This window comes from Peromyscus leucopus, chromosome X, assembly GCF_004664715.2.
Source record: "Peromyscus leucopus breed LL Stock chromosome X, UCI_PerLeu_2.1, whole genome shotgun sequence".
NCBI lineage: Eukaryota > Metazoa > Chordata > Mammalia > Rodentia > Cricetidae > Peromyscus > Peromyscus leucopus.
This window is the reverse complement of record NC_051083.1, coordinates 5104550-5117015: the sequence shown is the minus strand read 5'-3', so window position 1 is coordinate 5117015 and position 12466 is coordinate 5104550. Positions and strand designations below refer to the sequence as shown.

Genomic DNA, 12466 nt, shown 5'->3' with positions numbered 1-12466 from the left:
TTGGTCTCCAGGGCACTTAGTCAATCAGTGAGAACTAGGGGGAAAAAGAAGGGCTATGTGATTCCAAGACATTCGGCTCTTTAATATTAGATGGGAAGAAGCAGTCAATGGGGAGATGGCTCTGGGAAATTCTGCAGGCCTTGTAGTTCTCTAAGTCCCTGTAAAAGAGGACAAAATAGACTGAACAGAGGCTGGGTCCAAGTCCTGTCCCAGGTTTGCTTTGTTTTTCACTCCCTTGGCTTCAGTTTAGAAGGAAAGATGACCCCTCCCTTCTTTGGCTTTCTCCTTCCCTTCAGGTTGCCACCCTAAAAATACCTAAAGGGTAGAGTGGAGTGAGCTGTTCTCACCTCTAGCATCATGTGGATATGGGCCTTGATATTCATGGAGTCCTTGGTGAGGCTGTCGCTGAGCCTAGAAAAAAGGAACAAGAAAGGGCAAAGTGGGCCCTACTTAGGCTTATGAGGATGACTCTTCCTTATCACTTCAAGAAATGCTTGCATCCTGGATGACTTCCACCTGGCCTGCTCCTATGCAGAGATGTCTGGTTACTACTCAGAATTTCCCCATTTAAAAATTGAGGGGAATAGGGCCAGTGAGATGGCTCAGCAGGTAAAAGTGATTACTGCTAAGCTTAATAACTTGAGTTCAATCCCCAGGACCCACATAGTGGAGGAGAGAATGACTTCCAAAAGGTGACCTCTTACCTTCACTTGTACTCATAAAAAATGTAATAATTTTTTTCAAGATTAAGGAGAAGAGGGAAGGGGAGAATATGGGGTCTCTGAATATGATCAAACTACACCTGAAACAAACTGTCTTTAGGAAACCCATCACAATGACTATATGATAATAAAAAGTAAAGATTACTGAATGCTTTCTGTATGCTACGCAGCTTTAAATATTGGGGAAATAGCAGCAGAAACAGCAGTAAATGAAACAAAATTCTTGGTCTTCTGGAGCTCCTTAAAAAAACTTAGTTTTTAATTATCTGTCTATTGTGTGTGGGGAAAATGTACCCCTGAGTGTAAGTGCCCACAGAGGTCAGAAGAAGACATCAGATCCCCTGGAGCTGTAGTTACAGGTGGTTGTGAGCTGCCTGATATGGGTATTAGGCACTGTACTTAGTACTCTGGAGATCAGTATATGCTCTTAACTACCAAACCATCTCTCTAGCTCTTCAAATACTAAGATAAAATAAACACAAGCAACTATAATGTATTAGATCTAAGTATAAGGAAATAAAAAAACGATGAAGAGGTAGGAAGTGGAGGCTTCAATTTTAAAAAGTGCTCAGGTTTGGCTTCACAGAGAACTTTCCTTTTGAGGCTATATAGCCCAGGCTGGCTTCCAATTCAAGATCTTCCTGCTGATCTGCTGAGATTAAAGATGTGTACTACCACACTCTACCACTGACCTAAAATGAAGAAATCCATGTAGTGTGGGTGATATGGAAGATAAGTGTTCCAACCAAAGGAGTAGCCAATGCAAAGATGCTAGCAGTGTGCTTGGTATGGTTCAGGCACAGCCAAGAAGTCACTGTGGCTGGGGAATATGTGAAGGAGGATCCTAAGAGGTGAAGTTGAGAGGTAAGGAAGGAGGTAGAGGGTGTAAAGTCTACAGGAGCATGGTAAAAAACCTTAGCTTTTGTATTAAATAAGGTGGGAACAAGGGGACAGTTGAGCATGGACAGATGGAAAATGATTGGAGAAACAGAATCAATAGGGTTTAAAAGAATCCACCTGGCTGTAGGGCAAGAAACCCAAATGTGAAGTCAGTAAGTCCAGTGAGGAGGGTAATGCAATAGTTGAGGTGAAGAATGGAGGCTCAGACTACAGGGAGCAGTATAGTTAAGTAACGAGAAACAACTTAGTTTGGGATGTATTCTGAAGGCAGGGCCAAAGGCTTGCAGTCAGTCAGGTGTGAGAGAAAGGACTCTAGGAAAAGGCCAAGGCATAAAAATACCTGAGCAAATGGAGATGCCTAAAACTACCCCAGTCTTGGACTGTTGAGTTACATAAATCAGTCAACTCCTTCTGTCTATGTCTGCTTGAATCAAGTCTCATCTAAAAGAATCCTCATGTATATAATGGGTCAAAAATGAATGCAGTGGGCCATGGAGAAATTTTCTGAAGAATAAAGAAGCAGCACTGAAGATGGAGTGAGAGTTAAACAGTAGGAAGGTCTTTTTCACAGAAGGACAAGAGGCACAAAAGAGCTTTATGAAAAGCGGTCAGTGTTAGTAATTAAGTGAATAGTTAAGGGAGATGGTGTAAGATAGTGTGGAAGCAGCAGAAGGGGCTAGATAGTGCAGGACCTTGATAGCATGATAGGAAATCCAGTTTAATTGTGCTGATCTAGGTAAATGAAACTAAATACTTTACAAAAAACAAGGCAATGGGATAGAAAGTTAAGCTGGAAAAAAACCCAGTATGAATTCATCTATATACTACTATCTCCCAAATTTATATTGCTAACTATCTTCAAAATCCCACTTCAGTGTCTAAGTCCTGACACCGGTGTCTGAGCCCCAGCTCTTCCCTCCTGGTCTGCTCTTCTATCTCAGATAGAAATCATGCCATCTTCCTGGTTGCTTAGCAAAAACCCAGATTCTCATCTTTTTGCAGGACTAGCATTGAATTCTGGGCCTCACACATCCCAGTTATGTGCTCTACTACTGACAGACATGTACCTCAGCTTCAAGGATCCTCTTTGTTTTCCATATCCAGTCAGCCATTCAACACTACAATTGCTCCATCCCAATCAACACTTCCCATCTCCATTATGTACTGTCTGTACCACTGTCAACATCTATTATTACTACATCATGGCCTTATTTACTTATTGTCTCCTTTGATCAAAATGACAGCTGTGAGGGCAGACTGTGGTCTGTTTTGTTGTCTGCTGTATAACAAGGACCAGAAGAGTATGTGGCACAGAGTGGGGACCCAATGGATGTTGAATGAATTAAGACTGCACTGTTCAAAGTAAGTCAAAATCCTTAAAAAAAAATACTTAAGTCTATAATTAGGACATGGTATGAAGCTTGGCATTACTGCTGGAGAGCAAGAATACCTTTTCTCAGCCATGTTCATAGCTGCTCTGTTCACTCTCAATAGCTAGGAAATGGAAACAACCTAAATGTCTTTCACTAGATGAATGGATAATGAAGATGCCATACATATACACAACAGAATTCTGTTCAGCTACAAAGAAAAATGAAATAAAGAAATTTACAGGTAAATAGATGGAACTAGAGCATATTATACTGAGGCAACCCAGACCCAGAAAGACAAGCACCTCAAGTTTTCTCTTATTTGTGGATGCAGCTCCGAATCTTTAGATGTGAATATATAAGCTGAAGTAACCACAGAAACCAGGAAAGTAAAGAGACCAGGGGGGAGGAGAAGGAACAGTAGAAATGGGATAATAGGTCACAGGTGCTATGATGGAGAAATGGGAAAAGTTGAGGCAGCTTTATCTGGGGAGGGGAGAGGGAGAGAAGTACTGAGGAAGAGGGACAGAGGAGGAATAAAAAAACATGAGGATGACTGAAAAAGCCATAGGGAAACACTATTTTATGTTTATATGTATGTATGTATTTTAAAGTATATACACATATATTTGTATAGATACACATTACATAATGTATGTATAAACGATCTAGCAAAAACCCCAGTGACAGACTTAGCCCAGGTGGCCTCCAGTTTGAGATCTTCCTGCCTGGACTGCTATAGAGTTGTTGGTCAGGGGAATTAAAGAGACTTCTAAAACAATACTGGTAATTGCTGTTGCTCTTGGTTGCCTCCCAGAACTTGACTCAACTCCTGAAAATACCATGTACTTCAGACACAGAAATTAGGAGGAATCAAGCTGAAACTAATCTGGAAGTCTCCTCCATGACTGGCTCTCAAAGGTGCTATGTAAGCTGCTAAGGGAGAGGATCATTCCTAGTTCTACCCAGCTGTAAAACCTATGAACCACAACAATGATTTGACTGGCAAGATATTCCCAATGGTGTAAGAGTAGCATTTTTTTTATCTTTGAGTTAATCATCAGCTGTCTCACTGGAATTAAAGCCTGCTCAACAGGAAGGAATTCAGGTCTGGTGCTGTAAACCTAGCTAACTATCCATGGCTGGAGTGGTCATAGGCCCAATAGCCTAAACTAATATAATGTCTGTTTTCTATAAACATATCCTTTTACTCCCAGATAAGTGTATAGCTGTCACCCCTCACTAAAATAGCTTCTTTTTGCAACAGATGGAGACTATCACAGAGATCCACCATTGGCCAAAATGCAGAGAATAAGAGTCTGTGAGCTGCCCAAACCCAACTGATACATCTGTATTGTAACCCCTACACCTAAGGCTCGTGGAAAATCATAGAGAAGGGGTGGAGACATTATAAGAATGCCCAGAATGTGTGCTGTTAGATATTCCCTAGACATGTTCAGAAAACTATACCCATGAACTCCCAACAATATGAATAAGGCCAGCATAATGTCAACACCAGTTGACATGTCAAAGTGGAAAGGGGAAATTATACACTGGCATACCTCTAGATGAAGAACTACAAGTGGTTAAAGCCTGCTGAAAGAGGGAGAATTAGTCTCCTTTAGGAATAAACCGAATAGGTTGCCCAGTCCCATGTACATACAAAGCTAAATGGACTCAGTAGATTATATAGATTATATATACATGTGTGATACACACACACACACACACACACACACACACACACACACACACGTAACAATAATAATAATGAAAGATACATTAAAAACAATTAAGTACTGGTAGGCAGTTTTGGATACATGAAGCAACCAGAAAATATGTTAGTTTTAAGTGTATCCCAAGTAATCAAGTCGTCCCCCCACCCCCACCCCCGCCACCAAGCTGAGGACTGAACCCACTAGCACTCTACCACTGGGCTAAATCCCCAACCCCAAGTAATCAAGTTTTAAAATCCTAATCTAGAATGATGAAACTTTGAGATAGCTCTATTAATTATAACAGAGCAATATGTCAAGCACATATTTCATCACACTGGTAGAAAGCACGTCAAAAGATTAGAAAGACTAGGCAAGGAGTCTTTCTGACAGGCACTGATAACTCTGAATACCTCATTTTGAGGAAAATCATCAATTCTCAAGAAGAAAAAAAATTAAAGACCCCAAAACCCTGGTGACATAGGAGGAAAAATTGCTATAAAAACTGGACTTGTTCTAAATGGCCACCAGTTCAGAATTACACTGCCCTTGATCAAACTACTTGGCAATTTGTTTGATCACCAAAATTTAGAAATCTCAGCAGGTCTCAGGTATACTAAAACTAAAAACTCCACAAAGCTTAATAGAATAACTACTGAAACCAGAAAGGAGGCAACTCCAGACAAAAAGAATGCAGGAATAAACATGCCCAAGGAGAAATTTTACAATGGAGGTGTTCACGCTTGTGAGTGCATATTTATCTAAGTGGACTGTTTACTGACCCCTTCATACTCATTCTAAGCTATGCCACATGTGACACTTTTTCTAGTATGTCAGGCACACTGTCCCCTTTGCCAAGAATATTTTCCCCCAGATAGCCCATGGCTCGTTCACCCAATATGATTCAAATGTCACTCCTCTGGGAATGGGAGTTGAGGGCAGGCCTTCTAGAAGGCCTTCACTTTCTATCTACTTATTTTATGTACATGGATGTTTTGCCTGCATGCATGTCTGTATACCAATTGTGTGCTTGGTGCTCAGAGGCCAGGAGAGGGCATCAGATCCACTGGCACTAGAGTTACAGAAGGTTCTGAACCATTATGTGGGCTCTCGAAATAGAACCTGGGTCCTTTGCAAGAGCAGCAAGTGCTCTTTACAACTGAACCATCTCTCCAGCTATTACCTATATTTCAAACTCCTCACCCAAACTAGTTCTTCCCTACACAAAACCAGAGCTCATCTGGAACCCACACTTTCTCTCCCCACCACTACCCACACAGATAAGCTTTGATCAGCCCTTCAATTTGCTTCTAGCATAATTTATTCAACAGAAATTTTGTGCTTTACATTATTTTAGTCATCTCCAGTATAAATTGTTCCCTTTATAATGCCAGGTTATAAACCTGGGCCAGGGACATAGTTCAGTAACAGAGCTCTTGCTTAGCATACAAGAGACCTTGGCCTCAAGTCCCAGCCCTGTAAAATATGTAAATGATGCTTATTACTTATTTATAAAAGACAATATACACAAGAAAGAAAGAAACTCACAGTAAATATTAGATAATAAGATGCTGGAAAAATAGAAAAACTAGAAGATGGCTGGTGAGAAGGCTCAGTGGGTAAAGGTGCTTGCCACACAAGCCTGGGAATCTGAGTTCCATTCAGGGACTCCCTGGAAAGAGAGCACCAACTCCACAAAGCTGTTCTCTGACCTCCAAATGCATGCTATATAGCACATATAACTAAAGACATGTTCATATGAGCACACACGCGCATGCACACACGTGCACACATACACTAATGCTAATTTTTTAAAGTGTGTGGGGCAATTCAAGAATGGTAGGGGTTGCAATTTTGAAGTTAGGTCACAGAAGAACTTGTTGCAGGAGTATTATTTATGAAGGAAAACTGAATAAGGAGAAAAGAAACATGGGGGAGTGGTTGCAGATAAATGCTAGCAGCTACTGAATGCTCCCAAAGGTGGGAAATGCTTAAAGTATGTGTTGAGGCTGGGGACGCGGCTCAGTGGACAAGAACATTTGCTGCACAAGCATAAAGACCTGAGTTTGGTTCCCAGTACCAATGTAAAAAGTCACACACCTCTATCTGACCACAGTACTGTAGCTTGCTGAAGCCACAAAACCAACAAGCTCTAGGTGTGGTAGAGATCCTGTCACAAGAGAATAAGGCATACAATATCAAGAGGGTATTATCTCTGCATGTGTGGATACAGGAATGTGAAGTTTAGAGTGGCGAGAGCCCAGTGAATAAGCAGAAATATTAGTAGATTAGAAATAGAGTTAAATGAGAAGTAGCTTTTTTGACTGTTACTGAATCATGGGTTGAAACCTCATGGATGTGGTCACAGATGTATGTATGTACAATAGCATAGTCCTAGAATGTAAGACTCTTCTGTTTTGTTTACTGCTGTATTCCCAACACCAACCACACAACCTGGTATACATAAGATGCTCAATAAATTTGTGTGAAGGAATGATACAAAAACCATTTATTGAGTGTTTAGTACGTGCTACACCCTGGTTGAACTTTGCATCCTCACTTTTCTTAGCCCTAGCACTAAAGAGGAAGGTAGTATGGTTTTCCAAGTACCATTTCAGATAGTCATGGGGAAAAAGGATAGAATGTTAAAATTTGTGATGTCTATTTATTCATTTTTTTAAATAGACAGGGCTTTGTGTTATCACTCTGACTGGCCTCAGACTCAGGATCCTCCTGTTTCACAAGTCCTAGGATTATAGGTGGGTACCACTATATCTGGCTTTTATGTATTTTGTGTGTCTGTCTGTGTATGGTGTGTGATTGGGATAGAACCCAGAGCTTTACACATTCTAGGCAAATGCTGTACCACTGCCCTGCATCCAGAGCCAATACAGGTGATTTTAGACACTATCCTCATGGAATGAACTCACTCTGTGAGGAGAGAACTCTTTCGGTCAATGAACTTGAGAGCTTCAGCCAGTGTCAACTCCAGGAAAAAACCATATCCCAGGGCCACATAGATGCGTGAAGTATCTGGGCTGAGGAAAGAAGTCAGAGGAAGTGGAGGAAATCTTTATTACCATTTGGCATATTTTACAGTTTAAAGTGTTTCCTAGTCCCTCCAATTCCCCAAAGTGAAGGCTCCGTAAGGGCAGGTATTTCGTGTTCATTCACTGTCACACCCACAGCATGTAGCTTATATCCTAATGCAATATAAAAGCTACTAAAGTCTGGCATATAGAAAATATTAGGGCCGGGTGGTGGTGGTGCACGCCTTTAATCCCAGCACTCAGGAGGCAGAGGCAGAGCCAGGCAGATCTCTGTGAGTTCGAGGCTAGCCTGGTCTCCAAAGTGAGTTCCAGGAAAGGCGCAAAGCTACACAGAGACACCCTGTCTCGAAAAACAAAAAAACAAAACAAAACAAAACAAAAAAAGAAAATATTAGGAAATACTTGTTGAATGAAAGAAGGGAGAAACTTGGGGGGGGGGAGGAATACACTCACACCACTGTGTCAACGAAGAAGTTACAGCCCAAATCCACCTGCATATATAAGTCCGAGTGATTAGTTTCCTGTAGGTCCAGGAGAAAAGAAGTAGGTGTCAGTGGCCAATTTTAAGGCAGGTAAAAGGTTTTGTTCTGGGTTTCTCTTCCCACCTTCCTTCTTTGTACACACACACAAACTGATACCCAGTTTAAAAGCCTTTACCTGGAGTCGCTCAATGACATTTCTCAGTTGAAGGTATACAGACAGCTGCTCATATACCTTGTCTCGATGATCCAGCACCTTTCTGATATGTAGAAATACAATAGTGAACATTAGGCAGCCCTATTTATCTTGAGATACCTCACATCATGGCCTAACAGGCATTTTAAGCCAGGTGTGGCAGTTCACGAATGCAATCCCAATAACTCAAAGACTGAGGCAGGAGGATTATGAGTTCAAGACCAGTCTGGGCTACATAGTGAGACCCTTTGTTAAACACACACTTAAACACACACACACACACACACACACACACACACACACACACACACACGGTGGAGTATAGACAGAGAAAAACACACCAAGTATTTTAATAAATACAAGTCAGACTGTATTTCATCCCGAGCTCTACCTCTTACTAGCAATGTGTCTTTGGCAAGTAGGAAACCTGTTTGGGATTTAGTTTCCCCACATATAAAATAGAGATGACAGTATTACCTCATAGGACTCATTAGAATCAAGTGTTTACTACCAAGTGTTTTAAATTCCAGCCAAATGAAATGATGAGCACTATCTATTACTACTACAAATATTGCATTTTACTCAATACTTTATGCCAATTAAAATGTCCCATCTTCATCCTAAATATATCCCCCATTTCCTTTAGGATGCTCACACAACTCTAGTTCTGAATACCTAACTTTCTGTTCAGATAATGACAGCAATAGTAATCATCTAGTTATTGAGTCTTTAGTGTGTTTCAGGCACTGGAGTTAAATTCCTTTTTCAAAACAGCTTGTCCAGGTTATTTGTTTTATTTTCTGAGACAAGAGCTGAGTTTCCCAGGCTAGCATTGAATATGCAAACACACCAGACAATCCTCTCTTCTCAGTCTTAATATAATAATAGTTGGGTTTATGTGAATTTAAAAAAAGTATTCTTACTTAATATGTTTATTTTGTGTATACGTCTGGGTGCCATGGTCCACATGTGTAATTCAGGAGACAGCCTTTGGGGGTTTTTTCCCTTCCACAATGTGGATCCCAGAGAGCTAGCTCAGGACATGGGTTCAAGGCAAACCATCTTGCTGGCTCTTTTTTTTTTCTTTTTTCTTTTTTCGAGACACAGTCTCAGAGCCTAGGCTGTATTCAACTTTGAAATGTAGCTGAGGATGATCTTGAGCTCTGGATCCTCTTGCTTCACCCATCCTTGTACAGGGATTACAGGCCTGTGTCACCATACTGGGAGTTTTATTTTTTTTTTTTGTTTAAATAGAATCGTGTTCTATTGCCAAGGCTGGCTTGAACACCCTGGCTAAAGAAATGAATTTTCCCACCTCTCCACTAGATAGGACTACTAGCATGCACCAGAGAGCTTGAGCCTGGTTTCATTCTAATTATTTTCTTTTGAGACAATCAGTTTATAGCCCAGGCTAGTCTCCAGCTTTCGAAGATCCTCCTGCTTCTGCCTCTCTCGTGCTGGAATTACAGTCCTGTGTTATCACGCTTGGCTTTGGGTTACATTCTTTACCTGGGCTGACACATTTAAAACTCAAACCCACCACATTAAGAAGGCCCCATAAACTTTCCCATTTCACAGATGAGGAAAATTCATAAAGCATAGAGAGGAAAGGTGAAGCACAACTTGTTCATAAGTAATGGTTAAATGGCCCAGTCAGAAACACCGTGGGTTCATAATGACTATTTAATCCGACAAACAACGTCAGAGGCTCTGCTACAAGGGCCAAGTTCCAACCAAATCGCAGCCCGGACATCAAACTCGCTTCCAGGCCAATCCGAAAGTTTGGCCGGGATTCTGTCCCACCCACCACATGGAATTTCTCAAACGTCACGCCTAGAATCTGCGTGGTCACTCACTGCAAGTCTCGCTGCAGTACATCACTGATAAAGGCCTCGTACCGCAGCACTTTCTCTCCCACAGTATCCAAAGCCCGCCGTTTGGGGGGTGTCGCCATGATGGGCTCCTGGGGAGTGAGGAGGGGGGAAAACCATGTTGAGCGCTCCTGTTTAACTTCACAGAGTTCTCTCCAACCTCTCAACGTTGGGGATGACTTCTTTCGGCTCGTGCTACGGGGTTCCTCCTTCAGCCCAACCCGACTCATTCACTCACCGGCACCCAAGCGCGGTGCTTACCTTAGGGCCACCGGCAATAACTGTATGAACCGCGGCTTCCGGGTGGCGCGTGTGGATGACGTATTTCCAGCATGGGAGCCAACCAAATTGGTGGGGAGGGGCGGTCCAGAATGGGAGAGAGAAGACCCACTTACAGGGAAGTGCCGCAGGCAGGTCTTAATAAACCCCTGGAGATTGAATCTTACCTAGAGAGCGGGCCAGCTGTCTGCTAGAAGGACAATGGTCGTGACCCGCAGGTTGCTGGTTCAGGTGAAGTTAATGATATTTGGCGGGTTCTGAGGGAAGCTGGACTCACAGGAAGGTAGGAACAGGGAGTTAATCGTTTACAATGTATTTACCCCCCCCCGTGTGTGCGCGCGCGCGCGCGCGCGTTCTAGAGTTACATGCAGTTGTGAGCTAGTTGTGGGTGCTAGTAACGGAGTTTACGTCCTCTGCAAGAGCCTTTTGTGCTCTTAATTGCTGAGCCATTTCTGTAGCCCCCTCTTCACTCTTAAGAAATTTTCTTATTTTATCTGTTTTGTCTGCATGTTGGTGCACTATGTGCGTGCAGTGCCTGTGGAGGCTAAAAGAGTATGTTGGATCCCTGGAGCTGGAGCTACTCACCATTTGTGAGCTCTGGGCCTCTACAAGAATAGCCAGTACTCTTAACCACTGATCTATTTATGCAGAGCCCCGTTTTTTTCTTTTAAAATCATTTCTATTCTTTGAGAATTTCATACACGTATACAATGTATTTTCATCATATTCATTCCCTACTCCTTCCCTTCAACTCCTCCCAGACTAAATAGTTCCTTCTATTTTTATTTAAATGTGTAGATTTTCTATTAATTTATTTTCAGATAAAAATATTCTTTGTTGCTGGACGGTGGTGGCACACGCCTTTAATCCCAGCACTTGGGAGGCAGAGCCAGGAGGATCTTTGTGAGTTCGAGGCCAGCCTGGTCTACAGAGCTAGATCCAAGACAGGCACCAAAACTACACAGAGAAACCCTGTCTCAAAAACAAAACAAATTTCTTTGTTTTCCTTTTTTTTTGTCGCAGCAACCACATTGTGGATCTCTTTGTTTTCCTTTTAAACAGTAGCATTTAGCTTAGCAAATGAAGGGCTGAGCCTGGAGGATAACCTAGACACTAGAATCTCCTAAATGCTGTTCCCCTTTGAAGGTCCTAGAGCACTTACCCCTATCAAGAAAGCTTTTCCAGATTATTCTTGCATTCAGTATGTAAAACAAAGTTTTATTGGGTTTTTCTTCAAATGCTCAAAACCTAAGCAAATCAAGTATCTCTTTGTTCATAAAACATGATGGTTGTAAAGGAAATATTGAAATTTAAAAAAATGCATGGCTGGGTGGTGGTGGTACATGCCTTTAATCCCAACACTCAGGAGGCAGAGGCAGGAGTATCTCTGAGTTCGAAGCTAGCCTGGTCTACAGAGTGAGTTCCAGGAAAGCCAGGGCTACACAGAAAAACCTTTTTCTTGGAAAAAAAAATCCCATGTTACAGGTGTTTAAAATTAAATTTAATGTGCTTAAAATAGATATTAGGGAGTTAGAAAATATTTAGTTAATCTTTATTTGGTAAGGAAAACAGTTCGGATGGACTAGAGTTGGGTCTATGTAAGTCTATTAACTATATTTCATGCAAATTTTTCTTTTTTAACTTGAAAGATGCTTTGGACTAGCAAAATGGCTCAATGGGTAAAAGGTGCTTGCTAACAAGTCTGAAAGCCTAAGTTCAGTCCGTAGGATGGATTGTAGATTACTGCTGTTGACTGACATAGAGAAAGAACACTTCTTTTTTGGTTTTTCGAGACAGGGTTTCTCTGTGTAGCTTTGCGCCTTTCCTGGAACTCACTTGGTAGCCCAGGCTGGCCTCGAACTCACAGAGATCCGCCTGGCTCTG

General features: G+C 41.8%; 1 protein-coding gene and 1 long non-coding RNA gene across 7 annotated transcripts in view; one reads left to right on the top strand and one right to left on the bottom strand.

Moving 5' to 3' along the window:
• Positions 1-61: 61 nt before the first annotated feature.
• On the bottom strand, positions 62-10657 carry Uxt (ubiquitously expressed prefoldin like chaperone). Of its 4 annotated transcripts, none has more exons than XM_028885013.2 (7): positions 10565-10657; positions 10289-10395; positions 8415-8496; positions 8211-8278; positions 7638-7745; positions 348-411; positions 62-158 (listed from the first exon to the last, which is right to left on the bottom strand). In XM_028885013.2, the coding sequence occupies exons 2-7, from the start codon at positions 10384-10386 to the stop codon at positions 105-107; spliced, it is 474 nt and encodes a 157-aa protein (XP_028740846.1). In that variant the 5' UTR covers positions 10387-10395; positions 10565-10657; the 3' UTR covers positions 62-104. The 4 variants fall into 4 exon arrangements, with proteins under 4 accessions (XP_028740846.1, XP_028740851.1, XP_037055022.1 ...); XM_028885018.2 differs by having other exon boundaries at positions 10331-10395; positions 10565-10643; XM_037199127.1 differs by having other exon boundaries at positions 10542-10586.
• Positions 10622-12466, top strand: part of LOC114703976 — a 56036-nt gene continuing 54191 nt past the window's right edge. Inside the window, exon 1 of one of the 3 annotated variants that reach the window (XR_005089989.1) lies at positions 10622-10813. This is a non-coding gene — a long non-coding RNA (uncharacterized LOC114703976). Of the gene's footprint in view, positions 10866-12466 lie in introns of all 3 variants that reach the window. The other 2 variants (XR_005089987.1, XR_005089988.1) reach the window with 2 other exon arrangements.

Bases quoted from the DNA above. Each gene is read 5' to 3' on its own strand.
- Uxt (XM_028885013.2), bottom strand. From the start codon at position 10,386: ATGGCGACACCCCCCAAACGGCGGGCTTTGGATACTGTGGGAGAGAAA. The intron at 8,497-10,288 runs GTGAGTGACCAC...TCTACATATCAG, and splicing joins GTACTGCAGCGAGACTTGCA to AAAGGTGCTGGATCATCGAG. The intron at 159-347 runs GTGAGAACAGCT...CCTCTTTTACAG, and splicing joins ATATCCACATGATGCTAGAG to GGACTTAGAGAACTACAAGG.